At 46.6% G+C, this 19,187-nt stretch overlaps 1 protein-coding gene across 2 annotated transcripts in view; it reads left to right on the top strand.

Annotated features, from left to right (window-relative positions):
- The window catches only part of LNPK (lunapark, ER junction formation factor), a 478,990-nt gene that overhangs the window by 427,074 nt on the left and 32,729 nt on the right, over positions 1-19,187 (top strand). Inside the window, exon 12 of one of the 2 annotated variants that reach the window (XM_069225395.1) lies at positions 7,500-7,670. In XM_069225395.1, coding sequence (XP_069081496.1) covers positions 7,500-7,670 — 171 coding nt within the window. Of the gene's footprint in view, positions 1-7,499; positions 7,675-19,187 lie in introns of both variants that reach the window. The other variant, XM_069225396.1, reaches the window with a different exon arrangement.

Raw genomic sequence — 19,187 nt, 5'->3', positions numbered from 1 at the left:
GTTACCTTTATCAAGGCCTTTTTTTGCAATCACCACAAAAAACAAATTAGTTGTGCCTATTGTGCAGATTTTTAGAGCAGGATCTTTTTAGGTGAAAGAGGCCGTTCACAGAACAGGGATGATGGAATGGTCATTGAGGAGTTTGCATTTAGACTCTCCACTAGTACAAAGGTAAGTAATTTGTTCTTCTGGGACTTGTAACTGCAGATATCTCACCTTAAAATAGATACCGAAGCAATGCCTCCGAATTTGGTGGGTCTGCGAATTGGCTCACACCACAACATCCTGCAGGACGGAGAATACAAAATGCCCATTTTGAATGTCCTGGTGGTCTGGGCAATAGTGCTTCGCGTAGTTATGGAGAGACACCAATATAGGCACCTTTTCAAAAGTTCATTCAGATATGCCATGATCCAAAGCAGTGTTAGCAGCTTTGACTCTGGTACAATAAGCCCAGAAGTCTTCCGGAGGCTGCTTTTCAGCCAAAGTAAGCACAGTACGATCCAGCACAAGATGGTCCGTTTCTGCACTGTTATGCCTTTCTTAGCTCTAGTAAACCTGACAAAATTAATCACCCACGTTGTGTTCTCTGGAACGATCAATGTAAAAGCTGGAAGCTTTTCGGATCCAGCTGATTTAGCCTCTCTTCCTGCTTACAGGGGTGAAGCAGAGCAAAGAATGTCAGAAGGATGATACGTTGTCCAATAGGAAACTGAGTCACAATGTTTGGCAAAAAGGAGGAGTGAGTCTGTAGAGGCATCTTGTTTGCAAGAAGTGTAAGAGGGATTAACAGAGGCTGAAGCTCACTCACCCACTGCACCAGTGTCAAAGCAACCTGGAAGACTGTCCTTAGGGTAAGTAAATGGAGAGAGCAGCAGTGCATAGGTTCAAATGGAGAACACAGAAGAAAAGTAAAAATTGAATCCAAGCATCCTCCCCCACCAAGGCCTAGCCAGGTATGCAATCGCAGATCTGTCAATGCCTTGTTTAAAATTTTTTTTTAAAAAAACCACACAAAAAAACAAAGGAAATGCTCTGACAAGGTTTAGCTGGGCTGCAGCACTTCAGTCAGCACATTCGTCTTTGATTGTGTGTGGAGGACAATGATTTGTGCAGCTCTGCACACCAGCGTGGCGAATGACATGCTTTCTTCAGTAGCTGCCCCTGGAGGGAAGGGAAGAACAAGTGTCCGGAGAAGTATCCTGGCCAATGGCATCTTAGGGTTCATCATGCCAGTTGTTGTCCTGGTATGGCTGAGCAATGTCACCCCCTGAATAAGTGCTGTTGTCAGTCAGTGCCCCAATGTCGCAAACTTAGAGTGGGGAACAGTGTCTGTTTCAGATGGATTGCCTGCATTTATAAGAATAAGCAGTTTTGAGCATGGCATCAGATAAGGGTAGTGTGGCACATTCTCAGAGCCAGACAGGACAAGGGTTTGGCCATTGTTGTCAGACGCCGATAAAGACCGCATTGGTGTTGGAGGATTACACTCAGAATTAGGCCGTGGCGCTGGAAACGTGTTCTGTACTGGAGTTGATCCAGTGTGCCCCAACCAGCACCAAAATAAATTCCACCAGAAAGGGTCCAGTTGCAAGACCTATGGGCTCTAAGTTTTCCAGATGAGAAAATAAACTACTTACCTGCAACTGCAGTTCTCCGGTATTGGTATCTTTCAGAGATTCACATGCTTGAATCATTCCCAATTGAAGTGGGAGTCCCACAGTAAAGCAATATATATCACTACCATAGGCCATAATGACAATGCAAATGTCAGTTAATAGACTATCTATGGGCGCCTTTTTTTTTTCTTTTTTTTTTAAAAGACCAAACTTGAACTATAACCAATCAGATGACAGCACCCTTGAGAACATGTCCAAACAGAGGTTGAGTCCCTCAGGTTTTCAAGCACAAGTGGGAATAAATAATCACAAGCTATGAGGGGAGCCTCTCTGGAGAGGAAGGTGGGTCACATGTGAATCTATGAAAGTGGAGCCTCAAAATTGGGCCAAAATGTGAACATGCATAGGCAATGTGTAGTCAAGGCATCCCGCAAACTTGGTCCAAAGCAGTTATTGTTCTGTTTAAGTAACTTGTTATTTTGAACCTCCAGGAGGCCAGTGGGCTTTACACCTCTCCAGACACTGAACTGAACTCCCCACCTGGCCCCTCTACTGAAGAATCTTATTCTTAAGCCATGATGATTAGAGCAGCAGCAGAAGTTATTGAGCTCCAGCTTCTCCGTGGAGATTAAAGCAAATGTGTTTTACTTATGTCCTGTAGTGAAGACAGACTTCTTTAGAACCAGTGCTCCTACTAGATGAAGCCCTCATTGGCTCCATCTTGGTCACCTGGGTGAAGCCAGGGACTTAAGTCCCTGTCAATAAACAAGTAGCCCAAAGACAGACCAGCTCTGGGGGAATCAATCAATCTATCTTTCTGCAGCACCCAGTTCTATATAGCCTTGTGGTTCAGGCTTCCACCAGCTGACTCAACCCAAATACGTTCCAAACCCCCCTCCATCAGATACTCGCGTGAAACATACTGAATTATGTGAGAAAAGAATGTTCTCCTCTGTCATCCTTGCCCTTTGATCTGTCAACTCCGGTTGTTTCCTAGAGTGTTTCTCATGTGTTGCCTTTTGTCTGCAGTCTGACTCCTTTTGTACTAATCTTCAACAAATGATTCAAGATGGTCAAGTCACATCTAAGTACATCACTAAATCTGGTCTGGGCACTAAGGACTGTCAGAATAGGGCAGTTGGTTCGCGCGTGATGCTTGAGTACCACAGCTGGATACAATCAATGGGATTCTCCAGCAATGTCCAACAGTCCCTTGTGGACATGCAATTTGATGGCACCCAACTATTTAGAGACAAGGCAAACTTAGTGTCTCTTAGAAAGCAAACCAACAGTGCCTTCTCTGGGCCTTGCATCACCTTTTGGCAGTCTCCCCAATAGTATCTTCTCTTTCAAAGGTTTGGAAGATGTTTGTAACAGAAGCCACAACAAACTTTGCCTCCACAGCAACAGTCCTTTAGTGGTACAGGTGAGGGATCAGCACACAGGATCCAAGGGGCAACAAACTAACCAATTGCCCTACACCCTATTCATAATAATTCGGGCTCACTTCTACTTCGGCTACTTTCTGATGCCAAAAGAGGGCAGAGGACTTTGTCCTATTTTAAACCTCTGCCCCTTGAACTTCTTTCCAGAAAGGACAAATTCAAGGTGCTCACTGTGGCACTGTTTGTCTGCCCTGGGTCCAGGTGACTGGATGGTGGCATAGGATTTACAGAATGCCTATTGCCACATCCCTGTATTTCAATCCCACATGTGCTGCCTACAGTTTCAGGTAGGCCTTGTGTACTTTAAGTTCTCCATGCTCCACTTTGGCCTCACCAGTGCCCTTGGCTGTTCCCAAATGTGATGGTCATTACGGCCCATCTGAGCAGGTTGAGAATACTAGTCTTCCGATACCTAGAGGAATGGTTACTAAAGACCGGCTCCCTGAAACAGTTGTGAACCACTTCCAAATGACAGCTAGCCTGATGCCATCTCTGGGATTTGCCATCAGTGTGCCAAAGTCACACCTGAATCCTTCACAGTGACTTTCATTGAAATCATCCTGGACACAGTACTATTTGGAGCTTTCCCTCCACCTCAATGAGTTCAGGATATTCGAGCTATGACCCTAATGTTTCAACCTTTGATTTGGGTCTCAGCGAGAGCATCTCTGAGGCTTCTGGCCTCTTGCACCTTGTTAATGGTCCACACCAGGTGGCATATGTGAGCTCTGTAGTAGGATCTGAAATCTCAGGGGGCTTACCACCAAGGGGCCCGCTCAACTTCCATCCAGGTGTCGAAGGGAACTGCAGAAGATCTGAAGGACTGTAGTTGGACCAGCAACCCTCTACCCCATCCCAGAACTAATTGTCATGACAAATGCATCATTGCTGAGTTGGGGGAGGCCATTTGGGAGAAGTGGAGATCAGAGGCCTCTGGTCCTTGGGAGAAACATGCCTCCATGTCAACCTGTTGGAGTAGTGGGTGATTCGCTTGCCACTAAAGGCTTTCTTCCTTTTAAAGGGGGAAACTGGTGCAGGTTTTCACAGACAACACCACCACCATGTAGTATTGCAAAAAACAGGGCAGGATGTAGATGTGGGTTCTGTGCCAAGAGGCTTTAAATCTCTGGAACAGATGAGGTCACCAGGGTTTCTTCCTGGTCACATAGCACCTAGAAGGATCTTTAAACGCCAGCGCGGACAACCTCCGCTGGTGATGCCTAGCTGATGGCTAAATGGTAGCTACACTCCAAGGTGGCTTATGTTCCAAACCTTTAAAGAACCCTGTCTCAATCTTTCTGTCAGCCCTGATAGTGCCCAGTGTCCAAGCACCTGTGCATTCCAAGGCACTTCTCCCTTGTAGATTCCTTTTAGTTGCACTGAAACTTGTAAATCCTATATCTTAGGGGGATTCTGTAATGGTTGGGAGAGTGTGGTATCCAGAGCTTCTGGTTCTGGCCATATGTCCTCTGATCTGGCTGCCTCTTTGTGGGGGGTGGAGAGGGCTCTCAATTCACAGCAGTAGAGCAGGAGTCTGAACCCAAACCTGTATAACTAATACCTCTATTCTTGGTGTTTGAGCAGCTTTTGACCTTTCTCCTGCGATTGTAAATGTTTTTTTTTTTTTTTTTTTCTAGGCATACCCAATGTTTACTATCTCAGTTGTCTGTTCCTTTTGCCTTGTCATTAGCCCAGCAAGGCCTTACTGTGGAAATAGTTATAGGTTATTTATCTGCCTTATGGGTGTTTCTGCGTTTGCTGATCATCCATCTTTCTTTAATTCATTTGTTGTGAGACAATTGTTTTAAAGCTGTATTCCATTTGGGCCGACCAACCCGATTGTGATGCCCCATTGGTACTCCAGTCTGGTTCTTACATTCCAAATGTGTACGCCACAGAGAAACAAGTTACTTGCCTTCGTAAATATTTCTAGTGTATACTCTAACTACAGAGGCCTCACTGACCCACCCTTCTTCCCATTCCGTGGAATGGATTGCTCTAGTCTGTACAAAAGATTCCATCTTCAAAGTCTGCACACTGCCACAATCCCAAGGACTCTTTGAACGACAATTAACAGAAAAACTCAAGTCAGTGGGTGAAGGGGATGTTATATTGCTGCCCTGGCCCAAATTCCGCGCTGGATGACACAAACATAAAGCCACACAATGGCACACGCTGTCACACAAGGGAATTTCTGAGAAAAAGCTCAAGATCCTGTCTGGCAGCTTTGGGCATTCACAAGTTGAGGAATCTCAAGTTGAGGAATCTGCAGTTGGATAGAGTATCTACTCTACATACCTTACAGAAGGTATGTAACTCATTTGTTCTCTTGCCCTTGCAGTTCCTTGGCCCCCTTCTTAGTGAATTCTCTAGTTTTTGCACAGAGTGCAGCCCCTGAGAATCTGTTCTATGTGCAGCTGTCGCCGCACTGTGCCTCTCCTACCTTTGATTCCACCGCACATACTTTACAAATACAACTACCCTACAATACAATATCTGGCCTTGTGCACTCCATGAAGATGCAGTTTCTGCCACTGCATATGTACAGGGTATGCATGAATGTTGCCATCTGGGTGTTGAATGATAACTACCTATGCTGCGTGTTAGGCATACTTCAAGCTCCTTTAAGTAGATGCCTCATCCATTGCAGGCTTTTAGTTTGATGGACAGTCCATTTTTTGCCCCATTTTCACCTTGAAGTAGCTTGCTTTTTTCTTGCTATCTACCTAAAGTATCTACATAAGCCTGGGAAATGTGATGAGATAATGAAACTGACCTTTATAGGGGTCTACTATTCTTTCTGTTCTCATTCAAAACTGCAGTACATTACTCCCGCCCTCTTAATTTTTCAGCCTGACTGTAGCTTTTGACTGTTGTTTCCTGGGACTTCTCAGGAGTGTAAATCTCAGAACAAATTGAACAGCTCAAACTCAGCAATAACCCCAAGCATCGCTTGCACCGGAAGTTGTAATATGACAGCCAGAGTTGCATCTAAAACAAGGTAAATTATTAGAGCAGAATCCCTAAAACCACATTTTTTAACTCTGTCCCGCAATTTGCATCCGCTGGGTTTGACCTGTTTTATATTTGGATGTGCATATCTCTGAATTTCACCTGACTTTATTTTTGTGCCTATGTGTTCATGTATTTTATTGTATACCAAGGTATGGGGCAAATCTTCACCGCGATTCCTTCTGTTTTTTCAAAAGGACCGAATAACAATTATTATTTTACCTGTTGCCCATGTTGAGGACTGGAGGGCCCGTGAATTACCGTCCCTGACCTCTCCACCTGTCCATGTATAGTCCCAGACACTGACGGTATTTCTCCTATTGCACACTAGCGGGGGACTGGTTTATCCTGAGTTTTCCCCCTGCATGGGCCTGGACTCCACCTGTTCCTCTTTTTCACGCCCGAATATTGCAAATTTTACCCGTCTCCCAGTGAAGCATAAACCAGGAGTTTAACTGGTCTTGCTTGTCCTCTCACGCCATACGTTTGTCATTAGTCTCTCATATTTTAAACCTTTCCATGTCTGAACCGTGTGCCCTCAGTTGTTTCCAACACCCCCCACATGAATGTATTGAGATTGGATTCCCTCTTCTCTCCCACATATTCTTACTGCTCTATATGGTATGCAGCTCTACCCTTTGTTGTACATGTTCCCGATTAAGTCTCAGAAGACATGCTTTTCCACTGCATGATTATTCACAATGAAGTTGTTTCCCCATAGAATAAATGTAGTATTATTGATCCTTATGCAGCACAGTGGACAGTAGTAGAAAACCACTAGAGAACAGATGTGCATTTTGGTTTTTCCACTTGTCATTTTTTGGGCTTATAATTTTGGGTATTTTTTCAGCTTTCCTTATTCACTTTGTGAACCTTCAGTGACTTGCTTTAAATGCTCATGTACAATGCATTGGCCAAAGGATACAGAAACAGATTGCTTTCTGTGTAGATTCCAAATGCTGAATAAAGAATTGCACGTTGCAACGACATTGATTCTTACATTTGAAAAGCAAATTTAACATAGTCTTATTCATTCCTGTTTAAGTAATTCCTAGGTGGATTGATCTACCGAAAATCCAATAGATGAATGTTAAGGGTGATACAAATTTGCATGGTGGTGAAGAATACTCTACAAAAATTTAAAAGAATTGATAACAATAGGCAATAAAGACGGTTTTGTTGTCAAGCCAGACCTAAAAATGACATTATTGAAACATTAGGGAGTTGGAGCAGTTCAATAATAGCTGTGCGGAGTTCATCTGAAGTTTTAGGACAACTCACATAAGTGAGTGCAAGAGTTTTTTAGTTGTTTTCATTTTAATGTTTCATTTTTGTCGTGACAAAAGAAATATAAAACATAAATGCTTTCAATAAAGCAGATATTTTCTTCTAAGTAGTGTATAATTTTTTTATTTAATTTTAGCTTTCAGATGCGCATACTGTTATTTCCTGAACCCTGCAAGAAAAACTCGACCTCATGCTCCAAGACTCCCAGAGTTAAGTTTTGAGAAGAGACCTCGCTCAGGATCACAGGCTTCTGTAGGGCCTTCACCTTGTGATGAGGCTGACGGTGCTGATAGTGAACCTGTTGGTGGCAAGTATAGTATTAATTTCTTATTTTTAGATTATTATTATACATATTGCTACAATTGGAATCTAAACATGACAAATCAGTATTGAATTTTGTAAAAACATACCTCATCACAATCCAGTATATTGCCCAGGTAAAACCAAAGTGAATACAGTTATTCGGTTTTGCAAAGTATCCAGATTTTAGATGTATTGCTAGATAAAAGACTGAGGGACGGATTTAGATCTCAGTGGAGGGCGTACTCCGTGATGGATGTCTGTCGAAATGTAAATCCCATAGAAAATAATGTGATTTAGATTTTGGCAGACGGGATATCTGTCACAGTTGTGACGGAGTAACCCCTCTGCCGAGAGCTAAATCAGGTCCTATGACTTTCCAGTCACTATAAAAGATATAGTCTGTGTCCTGTAACCTGTGTCGCTCTCCAGGAACAGTAGCCCAGTTACCTTCTTTAACCCAGTCGTAAACTTTACGCATAACTCATTTTTCCAGTTCTGGCAAAAAAAAATTCCCCCATCATAACTCCGCTGTAAAGCCTAACTTGGTGGTTCTGTAAATACTAAAATCTTTAATAGAGTCTAGTGAGTCACTGTGCTCAGGGAAAAAAAATATTTTCCTATGAGGATTCTTTGATGTGCAGCTCCATAACATTATTCTGCTCTGGAAGTGACAATTGGAGACTTGTGCAAGCACCATCCATATGTGCTGATGTCTGGTCCTTCCTTTCTGCACCTCTAGACATGGATCCAAAGCTTCTCAGTATTTTAAGTAGTCCCCCCTACCCCCCTCAAATGTCCCTTCCTTAAACAACAGAGTTTAACCCTTGTAAGACAGTTGGCTGTGACAGATCCACATGAGGTGTCTGTGGTGCCTGGGTTTGAAAGACTACTCCAGAACCTTCAAAGACTGCAACCAAGTTAACTCGAAAGTCATCCCGGACCAGGAGACAAAATGTTTCCTCAGCAAACACTCCACGCCATGATCTGTCAGATGAAAGGTCCTGTTCCCAAAGACAATTTCAGGGCAGGTCTTCGTAGCGGTCTAGGTCATTGGGTAGGTTTAGGAAGAAACAAAAATCCAAACTCTACCCTGCCCCCTTCCCACCACTCTGGAACTCCAGAAAAGGCATGAGGGCACCAACTTGCCTCTGTTTCCACTAACTCAGTCTATTCTGAACTTGGCCTTGATACACCCTGTTAGAAATCAGGTCTATAGTTGGCAGAGGTATACACCCTTGTCCAAATAGGGACCACAATCCTAGTCCGGGTAAGTCACACACAATCCAAATTATCCTGTGCCCACCCTCTTGTAGCTTGGCACTGAGCAGTCAGGCTTAACTTAGAAGGCAATGAGTAAAGTATTTGTGCAATTAATCATGCAATAACACAATGAAAACACCACAAAAAACACCAAACAGGTTTAGAAAAATATAAGATATTTAGCTGAGTAAATTAAGGTTAAAACAATCAAGATTTGATAAGCATAAGTTGAAATATCACTTTTGCAGTGATATGAAGAGTCTTAAGACTTTAGAAATCAACAAATGTCTCTGGTGTGCACAAAGTATCTGGTATGTATCAAAATTACATGCACAGAGACCGCAGAGGAAGAGATGCGTGGAAAAAGGAAGGTGTGCGTCAAATTTCCAGATGTGCACAGACGATGCTTCAATTCTTCCCACGCTGCAAGGGCTTTGCATCGATTTCCAGCACTTGTTTCCTCACTGTGATGCAGGGTCTTTTGATGCCCAGGGACGATGCATGGAAATCCTGGGCATGCAGGACGAAGTCGCAGGTGCTGCGTCGATCCTGTGGGCGGTGCGTCTGAGTTTGTCAGGTGCTGTATGGATTCCTCACACAGGAAGTCTGGCTGCAGCGTTTCGGCTCTGCGATGCGTCAATCCGGTGGGCTGTGCGTCGAACTTCTGGTAGCAACCCTGGTGCTGCATCTATCTCCACTCGGGGACCCGGGCTGTGTCGTCCTGTCAGCGATGCGGTTATTCTTTCACCGCTAGGAAAGATGTGCGACTGTTCCGGCAGGCTGTGCATCGATTATCACTGTAGGAGTTCCTCTGAAGAGAAGAAGTCTTTTTGGCCCTGAGACTTCAGAAACAAGAGGCAAGCTCAATCCAAGCCCTTGGAGACCACTTCTCAGAGCCAGAAGGACGCAGGGCAGCAGCAAGGCAGCAGTCCTTTACAGCAAAGCAGCCCGGGTGAGTCTTTTGGGCAGTCAGGCACCTCCTCTTGGCAGGTTGCAGGTTCTGGTTCAGAGTGTCTGTCCCAGGAAGTGACTGAGTTGGTAGGGTCAGGGACCCAGTTTATATATCCAAAGTGCCTTTGAAGTGAGGGAGCCTTCAAAGAGTGGTTTTGAAGTGCACAAGGTCCCCTTTCAATACAGGTCTGTCCTGCCAGGGTCCCAGTAGGGGGTTTGGCAGTCCATTGTGAGGGCAGGCCCAGGAAGACCCATTCAGTATGCAGATGTGCAAGTGTGACTGAGCATCCTGTGTTTGTGGCATTTCTAAAATAGTAATATAAAATCCAACCTCTCCAGTAAGTAGGATTTTGTATTACCATTCTGGCCATACTAAATATGACCTGTTTATCCCTTTCTGATTAGAATCTACCACTCAAACAGTATATGAGGATAGCCCTAATGTTAGCCTATGAAAGGAGCTGGCCTCACAGCACTGGAAAACGAATTTAGGAGCTTTCCAATACCAGGAGATATAAAACACACAGGTATATGTCTTGCCTTTACCTACACAGCACCCTGCCCTAGGGGTTACCTAAAGCCTATCTTGGGGTTGACTAATATGTAGAAAAAGGAGTTTCAGGCTTGGCAAGTACTTTTAAATGCCAGGTCGAAGTGGCAGTGAAGCTGCACACACCGGCCTTGCAATGACAGGCCTGAGACATGGTTAAGGGGCTACTTATTATGTGAGTGGCACAACCAGTGCTGCAGGCCCACTAGTAGCATTCAATCTAAAGGTCTTGGGCACCTGCAGTGCCCTTTACTAGGGACTTATAAGTAGATTAAATATGCCAGTTGGGGATCAACCAATGTTACGATGCTTTAAGGGAGAGAGCATATGCACTTTAGCACTGGTTAGCAGTGGTAAAGTGTGCAGAGTCCTAAAACCAGCAAAAAGTGTAAAATAAAATAAAAAAACAACAACCTGGAGGGAGGCAAAAGGTTGGGGGTGACCACCCTAAGGCTGTCAGGTCTAACATGTCTTCCACCCCTCCCCCATCCCCCCAGCTGAAAGTGGGGAGAGTAACCCAACCCCTTGGGAGCTCTCATCGCTAAGGGGGAAGTATCTGGAGAAACTATCCTCATTGGTGTGATGAGTCCCTGCGCAATGCTCCACTGTAAAGTCCATCCCCTGTAGGGAAATGGACCACTTCAAGAGTTTATGATTTTCACCCCTCATCTGACTGAGCCATCTGAGAGGCCTGTGGTGTGTCTGAACCTGGAAGTGAGCCCCAAACAGGTATGGTCTCAGCTTCTTCAGTGCCCAGACCACAGCAAAGGATTCTCTTTCAATAGCACTCCGCTCTGTTCCCGTGGTAATGGTATTCTGCTAATAAAGACTACCGGTTGGTCTAGGCCATCCTCCTTCAGCTGTGCTAGGACCACCCCTATGTGATGCTCTGAAGCATCTGTCTGATCGAAAAATTATTTGGAGTAGTCAGGGGCCTTGAGCACTGGTGCAGTGCCCATGGCTTTCTGACCAGCCTCTGTCTAATTCACCAACCTAGGTTGCTTTTTGGATGTGAGTTCTACTAAGGGTGCCACTATGGAGCCATAGCCCTTAACAAATCTGCAGTAATATCCGGTGAGACCTAAGAAGGCTCTCACCTCTGTTTTGTGTTCTAGGTGGTTGCCAGGCCTTTATTGTTTCAATCTTGGCCTGGAGGGGTGCACCTTGCCACCACCTACTAGGTGTCCCAAGTAGACCACAGAACCCTGCCCAATCTGGCACTTACTGGCTTTGATGGTCAGGCCTGCCTGTTGCAGGGCCTAAAGCACCTCCTTGAGGTGGAGCAGGTGTTCCTCCCAACTGGAACTGTAGACAGCAATGTCATCTAAATAGGCTGCGCAGAACGCATCCTTGCCAGCTAGGATGTCGTTAACCAACCGTTAGAAGGTAGCGGGGCATTTTTCAGTCCAAAGGGCATTACTCTGAACTGGTAATGACCTTCAGTAATAAAAATAAAAAAAGCCCCCTCTGTCAAGGCTCTGCTAGTACCCTGACATGAGATCAAAGGTACTGAGGAACTTGGCAGTGCCTAGCCTGTCTACAACCTCATCAGCTTGGGGATGGGGTGAGCATCTGTCTTTGTGACAATTGAGACCCCGGTAGTCCACGCAGAACCTAAGCTCTGGCTTTGGTAGCGGCAGCCTTGGGAACCAACACCACTTGGCTGGGCCAGGGACTGCTGGACTTCTCGATTACCCCAAGAGCCAGCATATTGGCAACTTCCTCCTTCATGCTGGACCTCCCCTTATCTGACACTCTGTCTCTTGTGTCAATATCATGGACACACAAGTGTGAGTCCAGGGGTGAAGGAAAACTGGGAAGAGAACTGTTCCAGTAAGTGGTAGCAGTCTCCTCTCTGATCTAGGGGTCAGGGAGTCAGAGAGATTGACACCCTACACTGACCCATCACCTTCCTTGGCAGAGAGGAGGCCAGGGAGAGGCTCACTCTCATCTTCCATACCCTCACCTGTCACCAGAAGCATGTTGACTTCAGACCTCTCAAAATGAGACTTCAGTCTACTCTAAGGGGGTTTCTAGGGGTCTTGAGGTCCACTAAGTAAGTGGCCTCCCCTTTCCGCTCCTTGATCTCGAATGGGCCAGTCCAGTGGTCCTGGAGAGCTTTAAGCTCTACTGACTCCATTACCTACACTTTCTCTCAAAGTGAGAATTCTACCAGGGTGGCCTTCTGGTCATCCCTTTGCTGCTTCACCTCTTGACTTGCCTCAAGGTTGCTCTTGGCCTGTTTCCAGAAGCGTTGCATCTGGTTGGCGAGGACCAGCATGTAACTGACCACATCCTCCGAGGGTTTCCTGGGAGCTTTCTCCCACCCCTCTTTCACTATGCTTAGGGGTCCCCTGACAGGGTACCCATAGAGAAGTTAAAAGGGGCTGAACCCCACCCCTTTCTGGGGCACCTCTCTAAGCAAAGAGAAGGCATGGTAAGAGGATGTCCCACTTACGCCTCATGGCCTCAGGTAGGCCTGTGATCATGCCTTTTAGGGTCTTGTTCAACCTTTCCACAAGCCTAATGGATTGAGGATGGTAAGGGGTGGTGAACTGGTAGGTCACCGCACACGCATCCCACATGGACTTCTTGTACACAGACAAAGTTTGTGCCTCTGTCAGACACAATCTTCTTTGGGAATCCTACACAAGTAAATATCCCCATTAGAGCTTGGTCACCACCGGTGCAGTCACTGTCCTTAGAGGGATTGCCTCTGGATAGCGGGTGGCATGGTCCACCAAAACCAGGATAAGCCTGTTGCCTAGGGCAGTTTTGGAGTCCAAGGGACCAATGGCGTGGATGCCCATCCTTTCAAAGTGGGTGCCAATGACAGGGAGTGGGAACGGGGTGGCCTTGAGCCTTTTTTCCCTGTCTTCCCACTAGCCTGGCAGGTTGGGCAGGACCTACAGAAAGTATCTGAGGCCACCCACATTCGGGGCCAGTAAAAGTGGGTGAAAAGGCTGTTGAAGGTCTTGTCTTGCTCCAAATGTCCCGCCAGAGGGATGTCATGAGCCAGACCCAGTAGGAAGGCCCAGTAGCACTGGGGGACCACCAGCACAATTGTTGCCCCAGCTTCTGGCACCTTAGGCTCACTGTAAGGGAGATCATTCTCCCAATAGATATGATGATCACCAGATGCTTCATCTGCTGTCTGGGCTGTGGCCTGTCTCCTCAAGAGTGGGATACTCTTTCTGTGCTTTGCATAATTGCTCCCTGGTTGGCCCACCCTCAACTTGCCAGCCAGCAAGCTCAGGCAGGTTACCCAGGGCGGCAATGTCCTCCCCAGGGGCATCCTTCTCTGGGACCCAGTCAACCACCATGGGAACTTCTGGGGCTGGCTTCCCTTTGCAGCTGTCGGGGCCATTGCTCCAGACGCCCTTGACTCCCTTCCCGGGCAGCCATGGAGCTTGTGGTCATGCAGACCCACTCAGGCAACCCTAACCTCTCCAGGTGAGCCCTGAGCTCCACCTCCTTCCAGGTAGTATGCTCAAGTCCATTGCCTAACAGACAATATACAGGCATGGCAGGACTCAAGCTACTTTCAGAGTACCAGAGACCCCTCCCCTTCAAAGGGAACAAGAGCCACCGGTAGGTTACTCTCACAGTTGTGACTCTGACCTGGTGAAATGTATTGGGGATGACCTGCTCTGCTGACACCAGCTGACCCCTGTTCCTGTGTCACACAGAGCCTCCAAGCTTTGCCCATTAATGGTGACCCACTGCCTATACTTGGAAGTATTTACAGGTATGTGGGCTTTTGGCACCATTTCCTTATCTCCCAGGGACACTAGGGTTACCTCTAGCTGTCCCCCAAAGCTGTCTGGGACTATCTCCTCCCCAAGCGCTACGTTAGCCAACCCCAGTGTCTGCCCTCCAGTGGGGGGCTGAGCCCACTGCGGGCACTTGGAGTCGCCCTTGTAGTGACCATACTTTGTGTGCACTAATTATTTGGGTACAAACTTCTTTTCTTTTTATCAAAGAACCCTGGTTTCTTTTCAGAATCAGGATGGGACTGGTTACCTCCACCCCCCTGGGAATTATTTTGGGTGGCCTTTTGAGAACTCCTTAAGTTTTTCTCCCTTTTATTTTTTCTGATGGGTACCCTGACCACCTTTATAGATGTCTCCCGTCCCCACCACCCTCCGCACTCCCCCCTCCCTGACACCATTTTGGACACTGGTGCTAGCCCAGAGGTCTGCTTCCTCAGCAAGCTTCCTAGGTTCAGTCCACTTACTGTCAATCAAGTGTTGGCACAACTCTGTAAAGCAAACTCTGAGCATATGCTCTCTCGGGATCAAATCATATAACCCCTTATAATCATTTACTTTACTGCCCGCACTCATCCATTCAGTGCCTTTCTAGAAAAATCAAAAAACTCTACCCAAGTTTTTGTGGAAAGCTTGGTGCTGTCCTGAACCTCTGATGGTACTTCTCAGGTTTCAGCCCAAACGTGGCAATCAAAATAGCTTTCATGGGCGAGTATGCGTTCTGATCCTTTGGGTCTAATGAAAGGAGTGTGTCCCTCCGAACAACTGGAACATGTTTCCACAGACCCCCCCCCCCCCCCCCCCCCCCCCCGGGCCCTTAGTGCACTATCATATGCAGCAAACCATTTTATCAGTGTCATCTCCCACCTCATAACCTGGCACTACTTCTTTGGGCATATAAACCTTCTTTTTTCCAGCAGGTCCTGCATGTATGCTGCCACCATCACTGCTGGACTCAGTCTGCCTAGATTCGAGGTCCAGCTCTCTTGAGACTCAGTTTGGGAGCCAGAAGATGTTTCTTTCAGCCACGGCCCTTTCAGCCCCAGCTTGCTGGGCTTCTCTCTCAGCTGCAGCCTGAGCTCTCCACTGCCCCTCTCTGAGCTTTCCTTTCCTCTGCCTCCATGTTTAACCTTGCCATTTGCAGTTGAAATTTTGTCTCCTCCCTCCTTTCCTCTGCAGTCAGGCCATGACTAGATACACTGCTCCCTGGTTTGGCAGGGGGCACAATTCCAGGGGTAACATCTCCCACTGCTGGTGGCAAATCCTCTGAAGAGTACTCCTCTTGCTCTCCCAAGTCAACATTCTCCTGGGACTGGGCTTCTGCCCAGTCCTCAGAGCCTTTTAGTACTCCCCTTCTTGGAGGCACCCCAGGTAGGTACTCCCATCCCCTTGGAGAACCCTCTCAGCTGGTTAACAATGTAGGTCTCCAGCTTGGCTAGATCAGGCTTTCCAGCTCCTACTTGAGACCCAGCCAGGGACATGCTTGAGGATTAGGTTAAAATATCAAGCAGGAAAAAGAATTGCAGCAAAATGGGGGAAAACATCAAATTGACCTTTAACTATGGATAGGTAGTGTACACATAGCTATTGTATGTTACTGCAAAAATGCAAGTTCTATTGTCACCGTTGATCACAGATGTTAGAAATGGGGTCTCTAGTTGACAGAGGTATACACCTTTGTCCAAGTAGGGACCACAGTCCTAGTCAGGGTAAGTCGCACACAATCCAAATTATCCTGTGCCCACCCTCTGGTAGCTTGGCACTGCGTCGTCAGGCTTAACTTAGAAGGCAATGTGTAAAGTATTTGTGCAATAAATCATGCAATAACAGTGAAAACACCACAAAAATACACCACACAGGTTTAGAAAAATATAAGATATTTATCTGAGTAAATTAAGGTCAAAACGATCAAGATTTGATAAGCAAAAGTTGAAATATCGCTTTTGCAGTTATATGAAGAGTTTTAAGTCTTCAGAAATCAACAAATGTGCACAAAGTACCTGGTATGCGTCAAAATTACACTCATGAAGACCGCAGAGGAGGGAATTCGTGGAAAAAGGAAGGTGTGCGTCGGATTGCCAGATGCGCTCAGACGATGAATCGAATCTTCCCACGCTACAAGGGCTTTGTGTCGATTTCTGGTGCGCAGTCTTGGATTCTCACTGCGATGCGTGGCCTTTTGACACCCAGGGACGATGTGTGGAAATCCTGGGTGTGCAGGACGAAGTCACAGTTACTGCGTCGATCTGGTGGGCGATGCGTTGGAATTTCTGTCTCACAGCAGGCGCTGCGTCGATTCCTCACACAGGAAGTCGGGCCGTGTCATTCCGGTGGGCTGTGCATTGAGGTTCTGGTTGCAATGCTGTCACTGCATCGATCTCCACTTGAAGAGCCGGGCTGCATCGTTCTGGGTCGGCAATGCGATGATTCTTTCAGCGCCAGGCAGGCTTTGTGTTGATTCCGGCAGGCTGTGCGTTGATTTTCGCCACACAAGGAGTTCCTTTGAAAAGAAGTCTTTTTGACCCGGAGTCCTTAGGAACAGGAGGCAAGCTTAATCCAAGCCCTTGGAAAGCATTTCTCAGCAGAGCCAGAGGCCAGAAATGCAGCAGGGCAACAGCAAGGCAGAAGTCCTTCACAGCAAAGCAGTCCAGGTGAGTCCTTTGGGCAGCCAGGCAGCTCCTCTTGGCAGGTTGCAGGATTGGGTTCAGAGTGTCTGTCCCATGAAGTGTCTGAGTTGGTAGCCAGGGACCCAGTTTGTATATCCAAAAGTTCCTTTGAAGTGAAGGAACCTTCAAAGAGTGGTTTTGAAGTGCACAAGGTCCACTTTCAGTACAGGTCTGTCCTGCCAGGGTCCCTGTAGGGAGTGTGGCAGTCCATTGTGTGAGGGTAGGTCACTAGCCTTTGAAATGTAAGTGTCAAGCCCCTCCACCCTTCCGGGCCCAGGAAGACCCATTCAGTATGCAGATGTGTGCAAGTGACAGCTCATCCTGTGTTTTTGCTTGTCTGGGTGAAATGCACAATGGAGCTGTCGCCCAGCCCATCCCAGACATGGATTGAGACAGGCTGTGAGGCACAGATGGATTTCAAGTGCAGAGAAATGCTCACTTTCTAAAAGTGGCGTTTCTAAAATAGTAATATAAAATTCAACCGCACCAGTAAGCAGGATTGTGTATTACCATTCTGGCCATACTAAATATGACCGGTTTGCTGCATTCTGATCAGAATCTACTACTCAAACGGTATACGAGGGTAGCCCTAATGTTAGCATATGAAAGAAGCTGGCCTCACAGCAGTGGAAAACATATTTAGGAGCTTTCCAATACCAGGACATATAAAACACACAGGTATTTGTCCTGCCTTTTACCTACGCAGCACCCTGCCATAGGGGTTGCCTAGGGCCTTCTTTAGGGTTGACTTGTATGTAGAAAAAGGGGAGTTTAAGGCTTGGCAAGTCCTTTAAAATGCCAAATAGAAGTGGCAGTGAAGCTGCACACACCGGCCTTGCAATGACAGGCCTGAGACATGGTTAAGGGGCTACTTATGTGGGTGGCACAACCAGTGCTGCAGGCCCACTAGTAGCATTCAGTCTAAAAGCCCTGGGCACATGTAGTGCCCTTTACTAGGAACTTACAGGTAGATCACAAATGCCAATTGGGTATGAACCAATGTTACTGTGCTTTAAGGAAGAGAGCATATACACTTTAGCACTGGTTAGCAGTGGTAAAATGTGCCAAGTCCTAAAACCAACAAAAAGTGTCAAAGTGGAGGGAGGCAGGCAAAAGTTGGATGTGACCACCCTAAGGCTGTCAGGTCTAAAACACCCTAAATTTGAGAATCCTGGGGCAACTTTGCAGCAGCAGCCTTTTGTGAAGACACATCTGCACAGGAAGGGACATCATTGGATTTGTCATCTGCACTGGACGTGTCCTCACTGGATTTCCCGCCATCCATCTGCCCATGAAATGTCACAGTTTTTTTTGCCAAAACTGTCTTCCCTTAGTGAAGGCTTCAGCGTGGATGGGCGCACCAAAGGTAACCTCATCTGTGCGGCATGCCAAAAGCAAACCTATCTGTTCCCGTGCTCAGTACCAGTATCCTGGGTGCTCCTAAAACCTCTCCTCACCAAGACTACTACAGTGACCCTCAGTGCCCTGAACCCCAGAAGCATCTCCTAGGGCTGCTGCCGTGCCTCACCATGGCACAAATGTTGCCAAATGTCCCAGATGACCTGTGGGTACCCCTCACCCAGGCTTTTCAGGATTAATGTGATGGAGCAAAGTTAGCCATTCGCTGTGGCTTGGACATAGCCATCTGCTTAGGTCGGGCAGTGGGAACAAGCATGGCACTTCATCACATGATGAGGTCTCACTGGGCTTCTCTAGACGTATTCAAGGATCTTAATAGATATACCATTAAAAGGCTCCTGCCTTTTGTGCCAAGAAGCGGATTCATCCCTAGAACTGTTTAAGTAAGGGAGTACCACATGAGGTCTGTGTACCCCCCACTAGACTAATCCAACAGTAGTTTCACCCTATCTGTAGTTATGGTAGAGGTTTTTGGTTTCGCCAATGCCATACTTATTCACCAGTCTAGCAGGCCTTCCCCCTTTTCATGACCAAGATCGTGGCTCACATGACAATGTAGGATCTAGATGTTAATTCCGCTACTTCCTAATGCCGAAAACGGTCTCCATTCTTTTTTTAGATCTCCACACTGTCAACACCTTCAAAATGCTCATGCTAGCACAGGTCCTGTCTACCTTAGAACCAAGAGAATGGATGGTGGTGTTGGACCTGCAGGACACTTGTATCTACAGTATGTCCTGCTAGCTCATAGTTGCTTCCTTTGCTTCACAGTGGGCTAGGAGCATTTTCAGTTTGCACTGCTCCCTTTTGGCATCACCAGTGCCCTTTGGGTGTTCACAAATCAGCAGCAGTGGTGGTAGCACACCTTAGAGGTTGTGGGTAACTGTTCTTCTACCTCTGCAACT

The sequence above is a fragment of the Pleurodeles waltl genome, chromosome 3_1, assembly GCF_031143425.1.
Source record: "Pleurodeles waltl isolate 20211129_DDA chromosome 3_1, aPleWal1.hap1.20221129, whole genome shotgun sequence".
NCBI lineage: Eukaryota > Metazoa > Chordata > Amphibia > Caudata > Salamandridae > Pleurodeles > Pleurodeles waltl.
Note: the sequence above shows the minus strand (reverse complement) of the source record. Positions and strands in the feature narration are given on the sequence as shown.